The 23,721-nt window shown below is 51.1% G+C and overlaps 11 protein-coding genes across 11 annotated transcripts; 6 read left to right on the top strand and 5 right to left on the bottom strand.

The window, feature by feature from the left end:
• Window positions 1-323: 323 nt before the first annotated feature.
• Window positions 324-5,723, bottom strand: N7511_000159 (uncharacterized protein; the record flags this gene model as incomplete). The annotated part of the gene is made up of 5 exons (XM_057122584.1): window positions 324-1,425; window positions 1,478-4,140; window positions 4,192-4,283; window positions 4,333-5,290; window positions 5,364-5,723. The coding sequence occupies 5 exons, from the start codon at window positions 5,721-5,723 to the stop codon at window positions 324-326; spliced, it is 5,175 nt and encodes a 1,724-aa protein (XP_056988317.1).
• Window positions 5,724-6,602: 879 nt separating this feature from the next.
• Window positions 6,603-7,923, top strand: N7511_000158 (structure-specific endonuclease subunit SLX1; the record flags this gene model as incomplete). Its single annotated transcript, XM_057122583.1, has 2 exons — window positions 6,603-6,877; window positions 6,954-7,923. 2 exons carry the CDS (start codon window positions 6,603-6,605, stop codon window positions 7,921-7,923), a joined length of 1,245 nt encoding a protein of 414 aa, XP_056988316.1.
• A 26-nt stretch (window positions 7,924-7,949) lies between these two features.
• On the bottom strand, window positions 7,950-8,669 carry N7511_000157 (bifunctional thymidylate/uridylate kinase; the record flags this gene model as incomplete). Its single annotated transcript, XM_057122582.1, has 2 exons — window positions 7,950-8,473; window positions 8,528-8,669. The coding sequence occupies 2 exons, from the start codon at window positions 8,667-8,669 to the stop codon at window positions 7,950-7,952; spliced, it is 666 nt and encodes a 221-aa protein (XP_056988315.1).
• Window positions 8,670-8,853: 184 nt separating this feature from the next.
• Window positions 8,854-10,406, top strand: N7511_000156 (tRNA-ribosyltransferase family protein; the record flags this gene model as incomplete). The annotated part of the gene is made up of 3 exons (XM_057122581.1): window positions 8,854-9,067; window positions 9,156-10,161; window positions 10,247-10,406. 3 exons carry the CDS (start codon window positions 8,854-8,856, stop codon window positions 10,404-10,406), a joined length of 1,380 nt encoding a protein of 459 aa, XP_056988314.1.
• A 289-nt stretch (window positions 10,407-10,695) lies between these two features.
• On the bottom strand, window positions 10,696-12,821 carry N7511_000155 (methylenetetrahydrofolate reductase (NAD(P)H) MET12; the record flags this gene model as incomplete). The annotated part of the gene is made up of 2 exons (XM_057122580.1): window positions 10,696-12,672; window positions 12,732-12,821. The coding sequence occupies 2 exons, from the start codon at window positions 12,819-12,821 to the stop codon at window positions 10,696-10,698; spliced, it is 2,067 nt and encodes a 688-aa protein (XP_056988313.1).
• A 414-nt stretch (window positions 12,822-13,235) lies between these two features.
• N7511_000154 (uncharacterized protein) lies at window positions 13,236-13,868 on the top strand (the record flags this gene model as incomplete). Its single annotated transcript, XM_057122579.1, has 1 exon — window positions 13,236-13,868. One exon carries the CDS (start codon window positions 13,236-13,238, stop codon window positions 13,866-13,868), a length of 633 nt encoding a protein of 210 aa, XP_056988312.1.
• A 172-nt stretch (window positions 13,869-14,040) lies between these two features.
• On the bottom strand, window positions 14,041-14,753 carry N7511_000153 (uncharacterized protein; the record flags this gene model as incomplete). Its single annotated transcript, XM_057122578.1, has 4 exons — window positions 14,041-14,169; window positions 14,222-14,500; window positions 14,588-14,618; window positions 14,731-14,753. The coding sequence occupies 4 exons, from the start codon at window positions 14,751-14,753 to the stop codon at window positions 14,041-14,043; spliced, it is 462 nt and encodes a 153-aa protein (XP_056988311.1).
• A 319-nt stretch (window positions 14,754-15,072) lies between these two features.
• N7511_000152 (glucan 1,3-alpha-glucosidase ROT2) lies at window positions 15,073-18,002 on the top strand (the record flags this gene model as incomplete). The annotated part of the gene is made up of 2 exons (XM_057122577.1): window positions 15,073-15,154; window positions 15,208-18,002. The coding sequence occupies 2 exons, from the start codon at window positions 15,073-15,075 to the stop codon at window positions 18,000-18,002; spliced, it is 2,877 nt and encodes a 958-aa protein (XP_056988310.1).
• A 935-nt stretch (window positions 18,003-18,937) lies between these two features.
• On the bottom strand, window positions 18,938-19,837 carry N7511_000151 (uncharacterized protein; the record flags this gene model as incomplete). Its single annotated transcript, XM_057122576.1, has 1 exon — window positions 18,938-19,837. The coding sequence occupies one exon, from the start codon at window positions 19,835-19,837 to the stop codon at window positions 18,938-18,940; it is 900 nt and encodes a 299-aa protein (XP_056988309.1).
• Window positions 19,838-20,316: 479 nt separating this feature from the next.
• On the top strand, window positions 20,317-21,308 carry N7511_000150 (PQ-loop repeat-containing protein; the record flags this gene model as incomplete). Its single annotated transcript, XM_057122575.1, has 4 exons — window positions 20,317-20,360; window positions 20,417-20,536; window positions 20,599-20,811; window positions 20,870-21,308. The coding sequence occupies 4 exons, from the start codon at window positions 20,317-20,319 to the stop codon at window positions 21,306-21,308; spliced, it is 816 nt and encodes a 271-aa protein (XP_056988308.1).
• A 291-nt stretch (window positions 21,309-21,599) lies between these two features.
• N7511_000149 (uncharacterized protein) lies at window positions 21,600-22,754 on the top strand (the record flags this gene model as incomplete). The annotated part of the gene is made up of 3 exons (XM_057122574.1): window positions 21,600-21,636; window positions 21,735-22,077; window positions 22,157-22,754. The coding sequence occupies 3 exons, from the start codon at window positions 21,600-21,602 to the stop codon at window positions 22,752-22,754; spliced, it is 978 nt and encodes a 325-aa protein (XP_056988307.1).
• Window positions 22,755-23,721: the final 967 nt, after the last annotated feature.

The following is a 23,721-nucleotide window of genomic DNA, read 5'->3' as shown; positions in this document are numbered from 1 at the left end:
AAAATTGGCTGGATTCAACTAGTATTACAGTGAAAGTTGGCAGCAGCAAAAACAGTAACTCGTGACAGACGTAGTCTTGGTGGTATGAAATGCAGAAACAAAAGCAGGAAAGCATTCGCTGAAAAACACCTCCCGGACTCGCCAGATCCATCTCTTGTAGTACACCCTTTTCGAGAATTGATAACAAACGAAGCATAGAAAAGGGGAGCCAGAAAGAGAGAAGAAAAGAAAAAGCCAATAGAAAAACAGTAAGGACCTGAGGGGCATGGTCGAGTTTTAGAAAAGAAAAGATTCCACCGAAAACACATTCAAGCAAAGTATGATTATAGCTCCGAGTCATCGAGGGTGTCATTGGTGCCTTCGTGTTTGAGTTCATGATGTTCACCGGATTGAACAGGTTCCTCATGAACTGAGCCAGCACGACTGCTGCCATTATCGGCTACCAGAGCCTCGAGGGCCTCGTTCGCATGAGTATTCTCCATAGATTGTCCCTCGGCTTCAGGGTCGACATCTTCTTGATTGGTCAGATCTGCAAACACGTCATCCAAATTCTGGCGAGGACTGCTGCTTGCGAATTGAGGTTCACGGCCGAAACGTGGAGGGCTGAACAGTGATGTTTCCATTCCTTGTTGGGGCGAGGGAGAACGAGGGAGAAATGAAGGAGATTGAGAGGCGACGGCGTGAGGGAGGAAAGCGGAGGAGGATGTGGGCGCAAAAGCGGGTGTGGAGTCACTGACAGGCAGAGAGTAGTTTGCGGAGAAAGGATATGAGGCAGTGTTGGGGTCAGACATCGGCGTCAATGTTGGACCCGTGCTTGGAGGCTGGGTACCACTGGAAGTGACAGGGGCTGGCTGCAAAGATGTAGGACGAGCAGACTGTGATTGAGCGTCCACCGACTTCCGCTTGGTGACACCGATATGCTTGGGCCGAAGATGCTCTGGAAGATCTTCGGGGCGATCCACGCCAAGTTGGGCCATCATCTTCTGCTGCTTGGTAGGACGTGGCTTCCGAGTTGACAAGGATTGTTCCAGAATCGGGGGAGGCTCCGGGGCAACCGGTGCCCACTTATGAATTTCCTGTCGGAAGAAGTTGGTCTCGAAGGTGAGAAGAACTTCAGCACCTTCAATTTTTCGTAGGTAGAATATCAAGGTAGGCACTTCCTCGGTTGTGGTGCACGCAGCATTCGTGAAGCCATGCAAGAAATCGCGGAACGCAGTGGCCTGGTTAATGATGTTCTCAAGCACTTCTTCCTCTTCGGGCTGAAAAGGGAGAGTTGCGATCTCTGCATGCCAGTCCTGAAGGTCCTCAAGCTTTGGACGAGCTGCATCACGTGGAATCTTTTGTCGCCAATCGCAGATCGGGCATGTGTACTTGTCGAATTCTTTGACTTTGCCTCTAGCAATCTTCAAACATTTTCCGTGGTACCTATGCGCTGTAAGTATTCTGAATACCAATCCCTAATGCTTTGTCGACTTACCATTCATGACAGACTTCACATTCAATCATCATGCCTGCCTCGGAGTGTCTGCAGATACAGAACACATCCCTCTTTCTTGACTTAGGGCCCCACACATTGGGCGCGCTGTTGGTATTTTCAAGTAACCCTTCGGGGGAGTTATCCCGAGAAGAAGGCTCAACTGGCGGACGATAACTGTCTTCAAGATCGAAGCAGAATGAATTCCGCTTAGCGACATACTCCATGTGGGACCGCAAGATGTGCAAAGGAGCGTTTGCCTTGCCAAACAGCTTCTTGCCCTTCCTCATCCAGTCTTCGTGTCGCTTTTGCTCCCTCTCTAGGTCAATTGCGCCGATAGGCCGACTGGTCAAATGCTCAAGAGATTCCATCAGGTCTCGGATGTCCTTATACTTTGGTCGGTTCTTCAGCTCGGGATCCTTGCTCTTCTCGTAGAGAGTTTGGATCCGCTTCTGCGCCTCACGTTGTTTGGTCAATATAGCATCCACAGCGGTGAGAGTATCGGGCGACACAGGGAAGCGAGAGGCCTGCGCAGAGAGAGCTTCTAATTGCTGATAGTGGACAGCTTCAACCGACATCAATTCCTTGGCCTTGTTCTCCCACGCATCGCCGAGACGAGTGAGTTCCTTGAAATGGAGCAAGTGCTCATTAGTCTCAGCGAGGCCTACTTGTTCAGCAGAAGCCACAAGGTCTCGGCAATTCTGAAGGGTCAAGTACTGATCGCGCTTGCGGGAAGCTTCATCGGTCCATTTGATCTGTCGGGAGACTTGCTCCAGGTGTTCCAGTTCCGGGATTTCCACGTTGAAGTTTCGGCCGGATTCTATCATCTCCTCGATTTCCTGGATCGGTCGGGTATGCGGGTTGACAAGGGCAGCATTAATATCCTGGCGGAATTTCTCGATTTCGCGGGTCTTCTCTTCCAACGCCGCCATCTGTGGACAGTCGAACGAAAGTTTATCAGCCTCTGCCAGAAGGGCGTAGATGTGTTCCACTCTGCGGACTTCACGGTCGCGATCGTCCAGCTGCGCCGCCTTGGTACTGGCCCTGCGCCATGCCTTTTCGTTTTTTCTCCGGTTTTGTTGTTTCCGGGTAATGTAGTTGTTGGCTTCTTCCACCCATTTATCGCAACGCTGGACGAAGGCCGCAAGATCTTGAAGGCCAGACAAGTGGTATGGGATTTTCTCACCTTCATTGAGTAAATTATGAAGGGCCTTAAGCTGGGGCTTTGGTTCATCCTCCAAAGTCTTGTCGAGCTTTTCGGTCCAAGCTTCCGGGATCCTGGCACGTTCTTGGACCTTCAACACGAGCGTGTCTAAATCGGCATCACTCATGCGATAACGCAGGGTGTGGTTTGGACCACACAATTTCTGAGCATAAGTTTCTCCACAGCAGTCATAAGTATCCACGTGCATCAAACAGACTGTTTTGCCTGATTTGTGACAGCGGAACTGAGTGAGGTAAGCGTAGGCTTTGCAATGTTGACACTGGTAATCATCTTCGGGGAGATCTTCATCCTCAACTACAAACTTCGACTGTGGACCCTCTGCCATAGAGGAGGAGTAAGCGGAATTAAGGGCAGAGATTTCCTTTTGTCGGTTGAGGAAGTGAGCACGTTCAGCAAGCTCTCGGTTGCGGGTTCTATTTAGAGCAGGCGCAAGCCACTTAGAAGTAGCAATTGAAGTATCACGCGAGGCCGCTGTCAGAAGCAGTTCATCATGCGAGAAGCATGGATGTCTGCGGAAGTTCTGAAGGCGTTGAACACCGAGTGCTCCATATGGTTCCCAGTCAGCAGGCGCAAAATTGACCGCCTCATTAAAATTAAAGCCGTGGTTGAACCCTGCATGATACGCTTGAGGGAAGGTGAGAACGAATTGACCAGCGCGCTGATCCACGGCATAGACGTTGACGCCCGCCTTTCTGAGTTTGTCGGGGGGCATCAATGTAACGAGCTGGAAAAGAAGATCGGGTTGTCCTTCAAATAGTTCCGGCACTGCATCGCGCATGGCGGCCTCAAAGGCCTCCGCATCAGCACCTGGAATTCCATACCATGTTTTAGTAGCTCCGAAGTGCTGGTAGTTGGCCGAATAGGCGTAATGATCCTCGTTGTGCCAACAGAAAGTTGAGAAGCACATTCCAACGTAAACCCAAGGCACTGTCATACCAGAGATGTCAGACTTGATGTGACGGAATAGGGAGTCACCATAGAACGGAAGCACGTTCAGGTTCCAGGGATCAGACGAAAACGGGTCAAGAGGGTTGCGCTCAATGGTAGGGAATCCACTGCCATGGGTGGTCGAATGGATGTCCGCACCATACTCAACCTCAACAGTTTCATGAAGATCCACAACAAGTTTCCAGAACTCGGCTTCAACGTCATCCTCCGTTTCGCGACGGTGTGTGTTAAGAACTGGATCGAAGGGCATTTTGGAAGCAAAATACTTCTTCTTGAACTCATTTGCCTTTTCTTGGAATTGCTTGAGAGAGTAGACACCACCATCCTCGAAGCCGAATTCCCCAGTACCGACCAGGCACTTGGGACAATGCCAGTCATGCTCCGATGGTGTCGTGGTGGATGGATCCAGGCAAGCTTTGTGGTATCCGAGCTCACAGCCGTCACACAATAGGATTGAGTCTTGATCATCTGCACTGCCACAGGTCTCACATTTCTGTAGATTTATCAATATAAGGTTAATAACTGATACGGGGCCAATGCTTACCTCTCCGTCTGGTTGAACACCATCCTTGCGAACTTTGGGTGGTGCAGGCCGAAGAAGAGACATATGAGAACCAGCAACGGTTGGTAGTGAATCTATCAATACGATTAGAGAATTCGTGTTTCGAAGCGTCGGAAAATATACCTTTTTTGAGGCGCTTGCTGCGTCGCCCACTTTCGCCGTCATCATCACCGTTCTCACTAAGGGAACTATTATCCTGACTAATGCCGCGCTTCACAGATTCTCCAAGCTGACAGTTCACGGGAGTGGAGACAAAAGCATGTTCAGAAACGGGGTTAGGAGTCGATGCACCGTTTTCTCCTTCTCGTTTGATAGGCGGGCCGTTTTGAGCCGGAGTATTGCTGCCAGGAGTATTGTTCGTCGGGGTGAATGGAGAGTGATTAACCGCGGTGAAACCGCCAAGGCCAGTATTCACAGAAGTAAAGCCGGTAGGCGCAGGACGTGGAGGAGGGGTGGGTTCAACGGAAGGTGTAGGCTTCTCGGGTGACTTTTCTGTCGGGGTGTGTGAAGCTGCCATCCGAGGTAGAGTGGGAGTTTCATCGCGGGATCTCGAAGGGGTGCCGTTTTCATCCATCATAGGCTTGTAATTCATGGGAGATTGGTTGGGCGAAGGGGTGTAGGGACCACCATGCTCAAGCTCAAGTTGTTGCTGGACACCCGGTTTGGCCCGGGCCAAATACTCCTCGTATGGCTGTAGGTAACGCTGGTAGGAGTTCTTGAGCGAAGTCGACAAAGAGGACATAATTTTGCCGCTGTATCCGAGGTCGCGACCGATTTCAGCCCATTTCTTCGTCTTGCACACGGATTCGAAACCCCCACGGATCTCGACTGCCTTCTTGAGCTTGTAAAGATCCAATGGCCGCTTGTCGACACTGGGTAGTCTACTGTAGTTGGTTCCGTGCTGCTTGTGGAACATGGCAAGTCCGTCGACGTAGTTCATATTGGCGCGATTGCCTAGAATAGCGTCAGAATCGCACTTGGGCATGATCCCGCCCAGGAGGGTGGAATGATCTGCTGGATATGGGTACTCACCTCCTTCAACAGAATTTAGTTCTTGTCGACGGGTTTTAAAATGGAATCGCTGCAACAATTGTCAACAGTGTCCCTGCTAGTGCCGCAGTCCAGGAACGCATCCGTCAGAAGAGTGTTCCTACCTCTGTATCGATTGCGAAAGAAGGTTGCCAGCCTTCAGGCGGGACTACTCGGCAAATTCCATACTTCTTGCCTTCGGGGGCAATCTTTTGAATGTAGGCCACCGGGTCTTTGAATTCCTCCTCGGTTGGACGAAATGTCGGGGCTTCGGGGATTCCATGAGGGCGAATGCGCTTCGAAGGCTCTCGAGGATTATTCGGTTGACCACGGCGTTCCACGGTTGATAAATCAAGGGGCGTAGATCTGCGAGCGCTCAAGGGTACATTGTGGGCGTGCGATGGGTGAGTGCTCGAGGACCGAGTCGGCTGTCCTGGGGCGGCCGCGGCCGTCGAGGTCGCCCCGGCGGAGGCCGGAGCTCCCATTGTTCAGAATGGGGTGGACTAGTAGTAGGTCGGTCAGATTGGGCGCGTCTCGTCGAGGAAATTAAAGGTGGGAGTGATGCGACAAGGACATTGAGAGCAAGGAAGGGAAGGCGGTTTCGGAAGTCCTGCGGTCTGAAGGGTGGAAAGTTGGGTAACACGAACCAGAGAGAAAGAGAAAAGAAAGTGAGATCAAAGACAGAGACAGTGAAGCCGGGGGGGGGAGGGAAAAGCCGTCGCAGGGAAGAAAGAGTAGATGGATAGAAGCTTAGTGGATTATGTTGCCAGGACGTACAGATCAATGTACTGAGAAGTACTCTCGGGTCACTCTGTGTGGGCCTCCAGTAAGAATGAGACCTCCAGAGACCTAAAAGAACTCTTTCATTCCAGTACCGATCCATACGGTATTGGTCTTCTCAGGGCCCGATTTGCGGCCAAAACGGTCCTCTGAGGGTAATTTACTAGTAAATTACGGTTACTGCAAACGGAACCATGGATTGAAGTCCCGTGATATGCGACATCATACGGTGTTAAGTATTAGTCTTGGTGTTGTTGCCGTAGAACAGACTCCATGTTGGACTAATTGCGACTAATACCAGTTGGTCGTCATCTTGGACTGACAAGTAATTGGGAGTCAGTTGGTAGGTTGGGCTTTCATATGTCGTTTTTTACTGTAGGTTGGTGTATGGACTTTTTGCAGCCCTCTCTTAAGGCTCGGACCGTGTATCATGTCAATCAATGTTCACTTCGGACATGACTCTACCGTCAGATATTTCCCGTCGACTTCGGTATCCTCATTCTCGGTTAAATGGTGAATTGCCTACCCCGATGCCCCGTAAATGTCTCATCATGTGACCCATGTTTATCAACGGCGGACCCGCAATGGAGCTAATATCAAGGGCAAAGTTGGCCGCAGACATGGACGGGTCCGAACGCAAGCCAATCCCGGCTTATTACTGCTGTTATCTCCTCAGGTCAACAGTCAGACATGCCTCACTATACATTGGTTCAACGCCAAACCCAATCCGACGACTCCCTCAGCACAATGGCATCGCCAAGGGTGGGGCCAAGCGAACTGCGAGAGACAGTCTACGACCCTGGGAAATGTCCCTGGTAGTGGAGGGGTTCATGAACCGAGTCGGGGCTTTGCAATTCGAGTAAGTATACCCCCTGTTTATCTCCGAGATATATATCCATTCCCGATGAACAGAATCAAATTTTAATGGCGTGCAGGTGGGCCTGGCAACATCCGGAGAGATCTCGGCACCTTGGATCCGAGGATGAAGTAGATCCCAATGCTCCAGCCAAGCCTAATATCAACCCCAAGACGGGTAAGCCCAAGGCCAAACCGCGTGCGCGTGTCAGACGATCTTTGACGGCTCATTTGGAGGATCTGCATTCGCTACTACGGTCATCTTATTTCTCGACGTGGCCATTGCGTGTTCGCTTTTTCCGAGCCGATGTATATCGTATGTGGCGGGTTTGGAGTGATCGAGTTGATGGACGCCTCCCTCCAAATATCAAGATTATTTTAGATGGCGACAATCTCGGCGCGGTGCCGGCTATGCAGAAAGGCAACGACCTTGCTCCTGTCGGGGGCGTGACTAACTTATCGGTTGATTATACCAGGTTGGAGGACTATCTCGAGAAAACCCTGTTCATTGTGGAAGATGCAGAAGACCTACAGTGCAAGTGTTGCAATGGATCTGTGTCTCCGGAGAAGGAACAGATTGTCGTGTGTCCACAACCAGAGTGTCGTGGCACAAGTCATATTTTGTGTTTATCTACCAGGTTTCTCGACGCTGCCAATGACCCGGACCGCCTGACACCAGTTCAAGGGACCTGCCCAGAATGTGAATCGGTGGTACAATGGTCGGTTATGATGAAAGAGCTTAGTTTCCGCAACCGAGCAGAAAAAGAAGCGCGCGCAGTGGTAGCAAAGAAAGAGAAGCGTCTCCGCAAAGAATCAAAGGCATCATCTGGAGCCCAGTCATCTCCTGTGAAGCCCAGGTCCCAACGGACGCGAGAACCAATTGAAGAATCGACTGAAGACGACCTAAGACCAGACTGGTACCAAGAGGTTGATCTGGAATCCGACTCCGATTTCGACAGCCGACAAAAGAGCAAGACATCTCAATCTGCGCAAAAACTCGAAGTCGTGATCGAAGACAGCGACTGGGATGACGCTGAACTAGTGGAATAACAGGCGAGACCAAGTCTAGCCTGTCTCTAGTTCCCAAGAGGTTCCAGCTTCCTCAGCGCACTAGTTATATCCAGACGTGCAATGCAACCAGTCACAGCATGCTGAATCTCCTTCGACACCTCATCGATGGATTTACCCGCATCAATGATGGCAACGTCCTGCATCCTTTCAAATATTGTCTGGAAGAGCTCACGCACGCGGGTTTGCATAGCCTCATTCTCATAACGCTCAGCACCGAATCCACCACGCTTAGCAGCTTCCTCGGGGGAAATTCCGAGGAACAAACAGATATCAGGACGGGGTAAACCGATCTCCGGCTGCCATGCCCAGTCCAGGGATAGTGTGGGGTTCGCCTTGGCGGCCGAGTAGACGACGCCGGAGTAGGAGTAACGATCTACAATGACTGTGATGCCGCTTGCGATATCTTCTTCGATTCTCTTTGCTACCTCCCATCGGTTTGCTGAGAAGAGGAGGTGGATGGAATGGTCGTCTTGGTGAGATGAGCCACGGAGGTAGCTATCGATTAATTTGCCGATTGGCGTGGTCCTGTCTATAGACTTATTAGATCAATGGCACATAGAGTAAATACAATTCAGCTCAATACCTGGGAATCGGATGTATTTCACGCTATGCCCCTGTTCTGAGAGGAAGCCCCTTAGCATCTCACATTGGCTTGACTTGCCCGCGCGGTCGAGTCCCTCCACGACAATGAGGGCACCGCGTCGCGTCGCTGATGATCCTGTCATAGTTGAAGAATATGAATGTTTTTGTATGGTATGCGTTCAATCGTGCAGTCGTAAAGATCAGATCCCCCAGAATATGACAACAGTCTAGAAGTCCAAATGTTGACAAGTCCGAGGGGTGTTTATCAGCAAATCGCATTTTCAGCCGATAAGATTCCCCCCGAAGCCTTCACCACAACCACCAGCCATGGCCGAAAAGCCCTCAATGACATTCAGTCTTCTGGGCTCAGCAGCACCAGTTCTTGCCCCGAGAATAGGCCAATTATCTATTCCAGGTCGCAAGGCAATCACAACCCCTCATCATGTCCCGCTCACGTCGCGGGGCACAGTGCCCCATATCGCACACGACATGATGCGCGACCATACAGCGATTGGAAATTTATATATCGGACTGGAGGACTGTAAGTGAGACCTCTACGAGATAATTTCCCTCCCATTTCTATATTAAGACCATATCTGACAGCGCATGCCCGCCCGGGCTAAGAACAGTCATCGAGAGAAGCGACAATGCAGCTGTATACAAGACTCCCGCCGCGGCGCACGAGTCCCCGCTGAAAAAGTTCAGCTGTATCCCCAGTGATATGACTGTGATCCTTGGCCCGCGCCGCTTTCCTGCAATTGTATGCCCGCCTTCTAATAAGTCGACCTCTATTGCGCTGTCTACGTCTATTGGATTCCACCAACTCCACGCAAAACAATATGTGAACGCAGTGCACAAGCTGAGACCGGATATTGCTATTGGAATGGCAGATTTGGTTCTTGGAAGGCAGCCTGGTAACAAGAGGCGCGAGAAGATGGTTGATCGCACGCATGCCTTCACTCGTGATGCCTTGGAGCAGCTATACGGCAAAAGCCTCGGCGATGATGAGAAATCGAGGACTGCATTCTTTGCGCCGGTGCTACCGCTGGACAATGCGCAACAATCGCTTTACTTGGAAGATTTGGAGGATGAGTTCCGAGGGGATATATCCGGCCTCGCGCTGTACGAAGCTGCCTCCTTGGAATATATTCCTCCTTCTTTGGGCGGTTTGCCGCGGTTGTTGTTGAGTGAACCTGTCACTCCTCATGACATCCTGCGTGAGATCTCACTGGGTGCAGATCTGTTGACGACGCCTGTTTTGGGCGCTTCGTCTGATGCTGGTATTGCGCTGGACTTCAAGTTCCCGGCTCCAGTTGCGCTGGATGGTGGGAACCAGCCCCAGCCTTTTGGATCTGATATCTGGTCTGTGGAGAATGCTTCTGATGTCTCTCCCTTGGCTGAAGGGTGTGTTTGCTATGCTTGTCGCAAACACCACCGGGCGTACTTCCATCATTTGCTGGCTGCGAAAGAGATGACTGCCTGGGCCCTTCTTCAGGTCCATAATTACCACGTCTTTGATCTGTTCTTTGCCGGTGTTCGGGAGAGTATTCAGAATGGTACCTTTGAACAGGATGTTGAAGCATTCCGTCGCTACTATGCTCCCGATATGCCTGAGAGTAGTGGCCAGGGTCCTAGGTACGTGTTTTTTAACTGATTGAGATGACATGTCTTTTCTGCTCGTAGCGTTCTTGATGGGGTCAAGTTACTGACTGTCTCATAGGTTACGTGGCTACCAACTCCCAGCTCCGGCAGCTCACGCCCCTCGTCGTGCGCCAAAGGTGTATGGCCGCCTTGAAGAAGTCATCGGTTCATCTTCAGCAGTAACCCCCGACACCGACGCGAGCGGACTCGAAGAGCACGGATTTGCCGAAAAGGTGTAACCCTATTTTCCAACCAAATCCTCATGCATAAGCGGACCTGTTTATAAACGCATTTGCTTAGAACTAGCGTCTCAACGAATATAAACGAACCTATAAACCGAAAAGAAAAATATGCATATTCATTCATAATATTCATCTCAATTGCACGAGGTCAAGACTACTATACAGAATCCATATTTTGTGCCATTTATATCTCATATATTCAGGCTTCCCCTCATTAAACCGTCAACGTCATCTCCACACCATAGGGTATATCAAGATTCCAACTGGAAGAGGAGGATGGGGAAACTTAAGCAGCCTCGCCGGCCAACACTCGCCACATCCACTTGACCTCGTCTTCCTCTTCCTTGGAGCCCTGTTTGGTTCCAGCGCCGAACTGCTGGCCAACGACACAGACGAGCCAGGCGTCGTTCTTAGTCGTGTCCAGGTAGGTCTCAGTAGGCGAGCCGCGGGGGTAGATGCGGCGCCATTCGTCCCAGATGCGGAAGGCTTCTTCTCCCCAGGCACGGAAACTGACTTCTTCGATGATGGTTGGTGTGACGATTTCTTTGCCACGGAATACTCCCCAAGTGACAGCGTTGACACTCTCGGGGTTATCTTCGAGGCTGTCCAGGTCGACATCGGTGGGTTGAGTTGGAAGCGAGGATTCAAAGGCTCCTGAAATGTTTGTCGCGAACCAAGTCAACTTATCGGAGCCATGCTGAGCAAATAGGGGCTTAAGGATGTTGGTGTAGTCATTATTTGAACAGAAGAACTCGACGAATGGCTTCTGGAAGACGAAGCCCTCGCGTTGGGGTCCCCAACCGAAGATGTGGTGGTCACTCTTCACGCCGTTGACGGCGGGCTGCGAGGCCAGAGTCCACCAGCCGCGGCCGTCAATCAGCTTGAGGAGCTCTGGGCGAATCAGATCGGTCTCAGCGTTCAAGCCACCACCGTCTTCCTCGGCACCACCCTCTGACCAAGGGACCATGTGAAGCTCCCCGGAGACGTGGCGTCGGAACAGTGTGCTCATATCCTTTGAGTCCACAGGGTGTCCCCATAGCCGGCGAGCGTCAGCGGAAGTGACATGGAGCGAAGGACCGTAGCCGTCAATTTCACCAAAGGCAGGCGAGCGGGCATCACCCCATCGTCCGTTAGGAAAGTCATCCCATGTGGCTTCTCTGCCAAGCGAGCCCTGGCCCTCGGAGATCAACAGAGTAGTGCTGCGATTGGGGTGCATGGGCATACCCACGCTATCTGCGAGGGCCTCATGCTGAGAATCCTGTGATGACTCGTGCACGGAGAGCTTGTCCACGATGACTCGGTTGTGAGGCTGCGAGTGCATAGATGACGCACGGCTTCTTCCTAGCGCACGACCAGGGAAATCAATAAGAGGGGCACCCTCCTCAATAGCGGAGCTGTCCACTTCTGAGTATGGCGGAATCAAGTCACACTGTTCCAAAATGAAAGATACAGTCTTCTCCAGGTTCAGGGTGTAGAAATGGAATCCTCGCGGTCCGGGGTTGGTAATATCTTTCATGCCGCCCACGATCTCACTGACAATGTCTACACCAGCACGCTTGACTGCATCGTCATCATGCTTCAGCTCCTCCATACGTCGGGCAATAGGGGGAGGGATGGTGACGTGGCTGAGCTTGGTGACCCGAGTTAGGATCTTGTAGCTGTGGATAGGCATCAAGCCTGGGATGATGGGAATCGTCTTGAAAACGCCCGACTCATGGTTGCGAAGCATGTCTTCAAACTTGGTATAAGCGTCGATATCGTAGGTCAATTGGGTCATGATGAAGTCGGCACCAGCGACTGTCTTCTCGACCAGGTAGGGAATATCTCTCGCCGGGTCCTGGCCATCTTGGAAGGCATCGGCGGGGTGGCCCTCGGGGTATGCAGCAACGCCGATACAGAAGTAGTCTCCATGTTGCTTGCGAATATATTTCACAAGGTCAACGGCGAAGGCAAAATCCTTGTTACTATCGTCTTCTCCGTGCATGTTGTATTCCTCACTGCGGGGAGGGTCGCCACGCAGAGCTAGGATGTTACGAATTCCAAGAACCTTGGCCTCGTCCAGTGCCATATCCACCAGCTTGCGGCTCATGTTGGTACAGGTCAAGTGTAGGACGGTCGTTAATTGTAACTGGCGCTGGCATACTTCGGCCAACTCGAGCGATCGTGCCGCTGTGCTACCACCAGCGCCCCAGGTGACTGTCACAAATAGGGGACGCAGAGCCTGAGCCATCCGCTCCAGACGCGCAGACAGGTTGGCGAAACCCTAGATGAACACATACTTGTCAGTGACTTCCCATCTTTGCGCACGCGGGGTGACCCCACCATCCGGGTCTTTGGAGGAAAGAACTCCAGGGAGAAGTAGTTGGCATCTGGCGGCAAAGCCGCGATCTTCTCTGTGATTTTCTTCTCCATTGTGTCTAGGGAGTGTATATGGAGAGGGGTTGGATGAGGAAGAAGAGAGATTCGGGGCAAAAGTGGACCATGTCACGATTCCGATTGCGTCGGATACTGCGATGTCTTCAGCTGCCGAGGAACCACACACGGACGATCTACTAGATTTATACACTACATGCATCTTATGCTGGAATTACCACCGTTTTACTGTATGCAAGGGGACCAACTGAAGAAAAAAAACCGCCTGAAAAGTGGCACGGGTTACGATGACTCAGCCCGATATCGATCGACGAGCTTAACCTTGGAACGCTGAACAACGATTGACTTGAATGCTTCACATTGACCATACTCGAGGTTGATTGGACCAGGACACACTCTTTTGTTATTCTTTTGGTTCTTTTGGTCTGGAGCTGTGGCTTGAATTCCCCTGTCATGGCATCTCGTCCACCGAACTTTCTTCGCTATTTCCGTTTGCAGCTACGCAACAACAGACCACCCACAGTGCCGCGACGAACCCTGTCCACACCCTCTCCTTCACAGCCGCCAAAGCTACCCAATGCGAACGCTAATGGCTCTCAATCTCGCTTGCGCCGGTTCAATGACCGTCTCCCCCGCTTTCTCCGCAATTATACCACACCCTTATTCGGCGCCCCGGTCACCCATATCACTTCTTTCTTAATACTCCACGAGATTACTGCTATACTTCCATTATTCGGACTGGTTGGTGCCTTTCACTATGGTGCATGGATGCCGGACCTTTCGTCGGAGACAGGCGAGACCAATGCCTTTGACGAAGGAGCTGCACGGTTTGGTCGCTGGCTGAAGAAGAAGGGTTGGGTGGATCAGGATGATGTTCAGACTGTCGCGGAACATGAGACTACCGGGGAGAACAAAACGCAGCGTGCGGGGGTGCGATTGGTGCTGGAATTTGCAACAGCCTACGCAATTACCAAGGCGTTGCTGCCAGCTCGACTGGCAGCTAGTGTATGGGCCACGCCATGGTTCGCAAGAACCGTTTTTACACCTACAGCCAACCTAGCTAGGAAGCTATTCGTAAGAGGTTGAGCTCGTGGGTATATGTACTGTAATACCAGAAAGCGATGTTCATAATTCAAATGAAAATGTATATTGTTTATTGTTCCAAGCCATCAAGGTCCTTCTCTCAGGCTCACGGCGTCTATGCTGCAAGCACCCGAAGGATGGACCTGTCAGACGAAGTCATTTGGAAACGAGTAATTTACTCGTAAACCCAAGCGGAAGAGGCGGACTTCCACTTGAGGACCTCGGAGGGAGTGAACCAGAGGCCAATCTCCTTCTTGGCGTTCTCGACGGAGTCGGAACCGTGGCAGACGTTGCGGCCAACATCCTGTAAACATGTCAATACAAGAAGATCAGTCTGGAATGCGTGGGGCTCTTACGATGGCGAAGTCACCACGGATGGTACCGGGGGCGGAAGCCAAGGGGTTGGTGGCACCGAGGAGGACACGGCCGGTCTTGACGGCGTCCTTACCCTCCCAGACCATGGCGCAGATGGGGCCGCTGAGCATGTAGGCGACGAGGCCCTTGAAGAAGGGCTTGGCGGAGAGGTCCTCGTAGTGCTTCTCGAGGTGCTCCTGGCTGGGGCTGGTGAGCTTCATGGCAACGAGCTTGAAGCCACGGTTCTCGAAGCGAGAGATGATAGGGCCGATGAGTCCACGCTGTCCATGGTGTTAGTTATTGTTGTCAATTGGGCGGCCGATCTATCTTTGGCGACGGAATCGGTTCAATGGATATTATATCCATACCTGGACACCATCGGGCTTGATGGCAATGAAACTGGATCGATTTGTTAGCTTGACCGGACAATGAGGGGTAACAGCAGGGATGGAGGGGAGGGGAATTGAGGAGGGAGGGAGGTTAAAGTAGATCATGGAGAGCAAGCACGTACGTCTGTTCCTCGTTGGCGGACATTTTGAATATGAGACCAAAAAATGTATGTGGTATGAGGTGGAAAAAGTAGGAGGAGGTTGAAGATTAAATAGAGGGGCTTTTTTCGGTGCTGTCACATCTGAGCAGATGATTGGCTGACGGCATCGGAGGGGTGTCTCAGCTGAATGCCTGACTGCCTGAATGCCTGACTGCCTTGGCGCCTTGATACCTTAGTGCCTGTCTGTTCAGGTGTCCGGCCAGCTTGGAGCTTCCTGTTGACATCTCCACACTTTAAATGCGGGTATCTTCATTCACCACCCTCAGAGATTGAGAGTCTCTGGTTGCACATACTGTCTACATTATGGCCAGGAGTCAACCTGCGTCCCGTTGGGCAGTCTTGCTCTCCTTGGTGATCCTCATCGGATGCGTTGTCGTCCCCAGTTGTATGGTGTCCCCTTCTTCGATTAAGCTTACGGCCGGCTAATTGCCCACGTAGGGGCTGTCAAACACGGAGACTTCAAGACATGCGAACAGTCTGGATTCTGTAAACGAAATCGCGCATACGCCGATGATGCTTCTGCTCAAAGCTCGTGGAACTCGCCCTACGAGCTCGATCCCGCCACCGTGCATTTCAAGGATGGCCTATTCACAGGTGTTCTTGTCAAAACAATCACTGCCGACGAAAAGGTTCAGCTACCTCTTACAGTCTCTTTCTTGGAATCCGGGGCCGCTCGGTTGTTGGTGGACGAAGAGAAGCGACTGAAGGGCGATATCGAAATGCGACACGGCAGCAAGGCAAACAAGAAGCGTTATGATGAAGCTGAGCAATGGGCGATTGTAGGTGGCTTGGAACTTAGCAAGTCAGCTACATTGAATGCCCAGAGTGAAACCGGCTTCACCAATATTCTCTATGGACCTGGAGACAAGTTCCAGGCAGTCATTCGCCATGCCCCGTTCGGCATTGATTTCCAAAGAGACGATCAAACCCATGTCCAATTGAACGAGCGAGGTCTTTTGAACATGGAGCACTGGCGTCCGAAGGTGGAAAGAAAGGAAGGCGAAACTGGCGAGGACGAAAGCACCTGGTGGGAGGAGACATTCGGTGGAAGCACTGACTCCAAACCCCGTGGTCCCGAGAGTGTTGCTCTTGATGTCACTTTCCCTGGTTACAGTCATGTGTTTGGTATTCCAGAGCATGCCGACTCTCTTTCACTCAAGGAAACCAGAGGCGGTGATGGCAACCACGCTGATCCTTACCGTCTATTTAACTCGGACGTCTTTGAGTATGAGCTCGAGAGCCCAATGACTCTTTACGGTGCTATTCCATTCATGCAAGCCCATCGCAAGAACTCCACTGTCGGTGTTTTCTGGCTCAATGCGGCTGAAACCTGGATTGATATTGTCAAGTCCACAACCACCGCCAACCCGCTGTCCTTGGGAACCCCTTCCAAGACCAACACTCAGACCCACTGGATCTCTGAGTCTGGTCGGCTCGACTTGTTTGTCTTCCTCGGTCCTTCGCCTAAAGAGATCAGTAAGACATATGGTGAGCTTACTGGATATACGCAGCTCCCCCAGCAGTTTGCCATTGGCTACCACCAATGTCGCTGGAACTATGTAACCGATGAAGACGTGAAGGAGGTGAACGCCAAATTTGACAAGTACCAGATTCCTTACGATGTGATTTGGCTTGATCTTGAATATACTGATGACCGTAAATACTTCACCTGGGATCCCCTCACATTCCCTGACCCCAAGGGTATGCAGGAAAAGCTTGATGAGACAGAGCGCAAACTTGTTGTTCTGATCGACCCACATATCAAGAAGGCGGATAACTACTACGTGTCCGATGAGCTCCGAAGCAAAAATCTCGCCGTGCTCAACAAAGATGGCGAGATCTACGATGGATGGTGCTGGCCCGGATCCTCAAACTGGGTCGACTGCTTCAATCCCGCCGCACGCGTGTGGTGGAATGCACTTCATAAATACGACAAGTTCAAGGGATCTCTCTCAAACCTTTTCATCTGGAACGACATGAACGAGCCCTCTGTTTTCAACGGACCGGACATGAGCATGCCCAGAGACAACCTGCACTATGGCAACTGGGAACACCGTGATATTCACAATGTCAACGGCATGAGCCTCTTGAACGCCACCTACGAGGGCATGCTCCAGCGCAAGAAGGGCGAGATTCGCCGTCCATTCATTCTGACTCGCTCATTCTACGCCGGGTCTCAGCGTGTCTCTGCTATGTGGACTGGCGATAACCAGGCCACATGGGACCACTTGGCGGCATCTGTTCCCATGGTCCTGACGAACGGCATTGCTGGTTTCCCCTTTGCCGGAGCTGATGTTGGTGGCTTCTTCCACAACCCTGATAAGGATTTGTTGACCCGCTGGTATCAAGCTGGTATCTGGTATCCCTTCTTCCGCGCGCACGCTCACATCGACACTCGTCGCCGTGAGCCGTATCTCATCAGTGAGCCTCACCGATCCTACATCGCTCAGGCTATTCGTCTGAGATATCAACTTCTTCCTGCCTGGTACACTGCCTTCCATGAAGCCTCGGTCAACGGCACACCGATTGTGCGGCCCCAATACTACGCTTTCCCCGATGACGAGCCTGGCTTTGCCATCGATGATCAGTTCTACCTTGCCTCTACTGGTCTTCTCGTGAAGCCCGTTCTGACCGAAAACACCGAGACTGCGGACGTGTATATCTCCGACGATGAGAAGTACTATGACTACTTTGACTTCACTGTCTACCAGGGTGCTGGCAAGAAGCACACCGTCCCTGCCCCTGAAGACAAGGTGCCGGTCCTGATCCAAGGTGGTCACATTATTCCCCGCAAGGATCGTCCCCGTCGTAGCGCCGGTCTCATGCGCTGGGATCCATACACCCTAGTCATCACCCTTGACAAGAACGACGCCGCGGAAGGCAGCTTGTACGTAGACGACGGCGAGACCTTTGACTACGAACGCGGAGCCTATATCCACCGTCAATTCCATTATCGCGAGTCTGTCCTGTCCTCCGAAGATGTCGCCACCAAAGGACCCAAGACAGCCGAGTACCTCAAGGCCATGGCCGGTGTCACCGTCGAGCGGGTGATCATTGTCGACCCCCCTGCCGAATGGAAGACCAAGGAGACCGTGACCGTGATCGAAGACGGGGCCAAGGCTGGTTCCACTGCCTCATTGGAATTCTACGAGCAGCAGCTCGGACAGGCTTCCTATGCCGTAGTCAAGAAGCCGAATGTTGGCATTGGAAAGACATGGCGTATAGAGTTCTGAGTGACTGATCTCTGGTTCGAACGATTTATGTATGCGATTGGCCATGTGTTTTTTTTTTTTTTTTTTTTTTCAAAATCGTTAGTCTGCATGTAATCCGCAGCTATTTGAGTGCTCATAAATGAACAGTATCTCATTTGATTTGAGTGTTTCGCCTCTGATTCGGTTTCTCTGCGTAGTCAACCACCGCGATGAGGGCTTCCAGACATATTTCGAATTCTACTTAGTTCCCATGCGCCTCAACCCACACATTATATTGGTCGCCTTTATCACTATCCGTAGCGACCAAGCTCAGCTCTCCGGTCGATTTGAACTCCCACACCACCTCATTCACGTGCTCCTTTTGGGTTCCTTTCTCGTAAACGTTGGACATATCTGTTTCTTGCATGAGAAAGTCGCTATATGAGGCTTGAAAGCTTTCCAAAGCAATCTGGTTCGCTTCCTCTAAGGTGTCATAGATCCCTTCAATGTCTATGTCATCTATAGAAGGATCCTCAATCATGACGACGAATTTGTAGGGAATTGGACATTCTGCAGTGCGCTCACGCAAGGTTGGTTCGTGGTGGGCTGCTTTCACTCGGTCCAGGATATCCTGGGGCCATTTGGGTACAATATCTTTGGAATTTGATCAGTTTTAGATTTGGTAGGCTAGGGTTATGGGGAACCATACCAGACATATTTGCGTACAGTGTAGGGAGTTTGCAATGATTATGGTCGGAGAAATTGCGCGAGGGGCTTAGAAGAAAGAAAAAACTCCACGTCATAAACTAAAAAGATCCTCTTCCACGCGGGTCCAAAGTGACGATCACGCGCTGAGCTTTTTACCTGGCGAAGTGGCTTTCATTATAAGTGAAGTGATCTATCCCCTAGCAAAAGGAGTAGCAGCAGGAAAATCGAAGCTAGACAAACTTGTCAGATATTTTGATCTCCAGCAGGTTTCAACTGATCTGATACATAATGAAGAAAGCAATAGCCACACAAATCATGGCACGTAAGCGAAGCGCATCAATCGGTGCATTTCCTTTACTGGGAACGAGAGAGTCCAAGTCTGCGTCAGCCAGAGTGACTGAGTCGTCACTATCATCCATGTCTTCCGCCTTATGATGGCTCTCAATCTGGTCAAACGGGTTTTCATCGTTGTTGTCGAGTAGGCCCCAGATCGAGACTTGAATGAGCTCCTGCAAATACGAGTTGTGGCCGTCCCTGATGGAGTCCTCTACACATTTTGTAATCCGCGTCCTTTCGTCGGAGGTGAACTCGAAGCCTCGGGCTGTGCGACAACATCCACATTCATCAGTACAGTGTCCCACACCAAGAGTCTGTGAAGCGGTATGTCGATGAATACAGCACCCACAGTCACGACCGCAGTATCCTCCTTGCAAAGAACAGTGATCCCGCAGAGTGCGGTGCATATACCACTGGGGATGTGAGCGCCAGAGCCGGAATGCTCTGGACAGAGGGCCTTGGTGGAATTCGTGCCGATGATGCCACCACTGCCGCCCCAAGAACCAGGATTCTTTTCGTAATTCCGCCAGTTCTTCTTTCAAGCAGAATTCTTGCAGTTCTTGCTGCGGGAAATTCGTCGCCTGACGATCCACTGCATCATAGAGCGATACTGCCTTCTGGGCATTTCTTCGAAGGGCGAATTCTGTAAGCAGGAGTTTCTGGATTGAACGTTGAAGGCGTGAATTGTTGTGATAAAACTTTTGCTGTCGGAGCCGTTGAAGAGCATTGATGTCTCCTCTCTGTTCGAGCTCGACTTCCGTCTTGTCGTACTCCTGATGGCGGGTTCCTGACGAGGCGAGCAGTGGCCTAACAAATTCATATAGAAACGACATGGTTGCTGAAGTTGAGTTCAAGGAGTGCTACGATTGACAAAAGTCATCTGTTTATGGTTTGTAGACGATTCATGGCGATGTCAAGTGTCCAATGGTTTGTATAGTTCGGATGTCAACAACGGCATCCATCTGGACTTTCTACTCTAAACCCCCATAGATCAAATCAAGTGAAACGCAACACATGTGCAATAGTCAATTCAACAGAATTTAGTACCCGATCAGCATCCAAAACACGACCAAAATGCCCTTGTGCCAAGTAAATTAACCCCAAATGAAACAAATCCAAGATCGACACGCTGACATAAGCCCAGACCCTGAAAAAGCCGCATGCGTGTCGAAGTGTACCTTTCTCGGTTCTTTGGATTTCCCCTTCCCCTGTCGCCCAAAGCCTGTGTGTTCGCATTAGTTAAGGCTTCAAGATACCGGCTCAGCTTCCATCGCAGCGATAGACCCTGACCCGGAGGTCCCACCACGCCGACATGTATTTCATTTCGGCTGCCATTGACTGGGCCGCGCCCGTCTTGTAAGTTGGCTTCCACCGGTTCTGGCGTCGCAGATGCTAATGAAGCTCGTCAACAGTCTCGTCACCTCGCCCCTGACATCCTATGCCGACCAAATCGTGAGCATCCATCGCTCGAGGAGCTCGGCGGGGTTCTCATTGGACATTCCCCTGATTATGCTTGTTTCGTCGATCTTGAAGTAAGCTCACACCCTCCAGCGCGTGCAGCGTCGAGATGGAGGGTCAATGCTGACGTCTTTAGGGTTTTCTTTTGGTTTGGAGAGTACTATTCAGTCACCTTGTTGACCCAGGCCGTCGTCATGATTGTGGTGCAGATGACTATGCTCAAGGTTGCATTGGATAACCGGCCTTCTCGCGGTGGCCCCAATGGAATTGAGCATGCGCCTTTCAGTGGTGGCTCGGACAGCGGTTCGTCGAGGCCCTACGAATTTTGGCAGTGGAAGAACACCAAGCCGTAAGTTTTGGAGAGCGCACGGGAAGCCCGTAGACCTGGATACTGATGCCAAACACAGATACTACATGTTCCTGGCCTATTTCGTCGGAGCCTTGACCCTTCTCCATTTGAGCCCGATCTCCCAATTCGACGCCTACATCAGCCTGTTGGGTTACATCGGACTTGCGGTCGAGGCCACCCTTCCTATCCCACAAATCATCGCCAACTACCAATCCGGCTCGTGCAAGGGCTTCCGGGTCTCCGTCATTGCGGCATGGATTCTCGGTGACACCATGAAGATGAGCTACTTCTTCTGCAGCACCGAAACCATCCCATGGGCCTTCAAGCTATGCGGCATGTTCCAGTGTGCGTGCGACTTCTACCTGGGCTTCCAGTTCTACATGTTCTCTCGGAATGCCTCGCATACGACACACTCCCGAGGTCCCTCCCAGACTGCCGGCAGGTCGGAGCCAGATGGTCGTTGGGGCCATGAAGAAAAAGACATTCGCATGAACTAGAGCGGAACCTTGGGAACATTGGTCACATTGGGCATACAATAGACATGTAGATAGGAATTGGCGACCATATAGACAAATAATTTGAATGAGATAATGTTTATATTGTGTTTCGACGTGTTTTATACTTGCACCGCACCGCTTCGGAGTTAAGGATTTCCGCCTTGGGAATTGCCCCGCGATATCGACTTGGAATGCGCTTCTTGCCAACTTGTCTTCCTAACAGTTTGCAGTCTCTGCGTATCCTCCGGTTGGTCTTAATTCAATAAGCCCGCTAATACAGTCCTTCTCACAATGGCTACTCCCACAATTCGCATTGGTTATGTGCCCGGTACGTCTACCCCTCCATAGCTCAGCCTGCATTGCCCCATACACTGTTCGAAATGCCTCAGAAAGATGCGCGCTAATGATCTCTATCCTGACTTCTAGAGCACTACCTCACACCACTCCACCTCGCCCTCCGCTCCCCCGCCGTCGCGGCCCTCCCATTCAAGATCGCGCTGACCCCATTCCCCTCCGGAACGGGTCATATGATCACCTCGCTCCGCGGCAATGAGATTGACATCGCCATCGGTCTGACCGAGGGCTGGGTCGCGGGTCTAGCAGGCAAGGCGCAGCAACTGAGCCAAAACGCAGATGGCGGATACAAGATCGTCGGTCACTGGGTTGACAATCCATTGCGATGGGCTATTGTCACAGGCCGCAACCGCGACGAGATTAACGGAGTTTCAGACTTGAAGGATAAGAGGGTTGGAGTGAGCCGGTTGGGAAGGTGAGCTATCGAATTGGAATTAGCGAGGCATTGGTGAATTGTAAATGGCGCATATCAGGCTAACTTGCGGACTCTGCAGCGGCTCTCACATCATGTCTTTCGTCCTTGCTCAGCAGCAAGGCTGGAAGGCAGACTCTCTGACTACTGTCCCTCTGGGGCCTTTCGGGCCTCTGCGCGACGGTGTCTCCGGCTTGGATGCATCGCAGCCTGAGAAGGCCGCTGACCCATCGGCGGAGTTCTTCATGTGGGAAGAGTTCACCACAAAGCCCTACTTCCACCCGACAGCTGAGAAGCCAACCCCACCTCTGAAGAAGATCGGCGAGATCTTTACTCCCTGGCCTTCGTGGATGATTGTCGCTTCTACGGCTCTGTTCCCTGCTCCCGAGAACGACCAGCGATTGGCCAGTCTCTTCCAGGCCCTTGATCAGGGTGTCAAGGACTTCGAGGCTGATACGGCCCAGGTTGTCAAGTTGCTCGGTACTGGCGAGCTTGGATGCAATTACATTCAGGAGGATGCTACGGAGTGGTTGAAAGATGTCAAGTTTACTAACAGCACGCGTGGTGTCGACAACAAGCTCATTGAGGGTGTTGTTGATGTGCTCAAGGTTGCTGGTGTGATCGATCCGGCTATGAGCAATGAGGAAGCTATCCAGCGGGTTATTGGAATTAAGCGATAGGTCATATGTTGCACGAGGGTAGAAAGCGAATCCGCAAACATGTTGTAAATAATAATTCCATGAAATTCGATACATGGTACATCGTTTTTCAAGATTTCCAACCCCGAATCATACATAGAAGTGATCCACTGGAGTCGGAATGGTTGGCGAGAGTTTGCACGAGGGAGACCTTGCTTGCCATGATACTCACCCAATCCCACTGTTCCATACTGTATGCATGAGATATTTACTCATACATTATATCAATTGGATCTCCGAAAGAAACCCCTGAAAAGAAGGAGTCACAAACAATATGCATTCCCAGCGTGGACCCCTTGCACCCTTACCACGGGATATTCAAGGTATAGGTATGTGTATACCCCTGCATAGCTCTATTCGAGGGACAGATATTTGGGCTTCTTTGGGTTAAAGTAGGTGTGACCAGGGTCCATGTTCACTGCGTTGATTTGTGAGGCGTTGCCTTTTTACCTCCGGGGCTGCATGGGTGATATGGAGCGTTGGGGTGTGATTTGCTCTAGATGGAATAATTCTCCTAAGCCACGTCCAGTAGGATGACGTTTTCTGATTGTAAGGCATAGCAGGACAGTTTTTGCAACTTTAAATGCCGCAATTGTTCTTTTCGTAGGATAAGCTGGTCCGGCACGATGCGGTTCAACTTCACTATTCTCAACCATAAATTTCATTTTTAGATCGATATCTTCAAGTCGAGTTGAAAAAAGCACTTGCTATGATATCTATGTATGCAACTTGCGAGTTAATCAATAATGAAGTTGATTCAAGTAGTGGGGTTGGCCGCGAGGATACACATGAACCTGCACCATTCCGATATATATATCCATCCACGCTGGAGTAATTTCAACTTTCGTTTGTACTTCAAATTGAACTTACAATTATTGAGCCAATCTACCATTTACAGTACTAAAGTTTACATGTATTGGAGAAAGTTATAGATCTAATTAAAGGAAAA

Source organism: Penicillium nucicola (genome assembly GCF_028828085.1).
Source record: "Penicillium nucicola strain IBT 29836 chromosome Unknown utg000001l, whole genome shotgun sequence".
Classification (NCBI taxonomy): Eukaryota; Fungi; Ascomycota; class Eurotiomycetes; order Eurotiales; family Aspergillaceae; genus Penicillium; species Penicillium nucicola.
The sequence above is the reverse complement of the archived record's forward strand: the minus strand, read 5'-3'. Positions and strand labels throughout refer to the sequence as shown.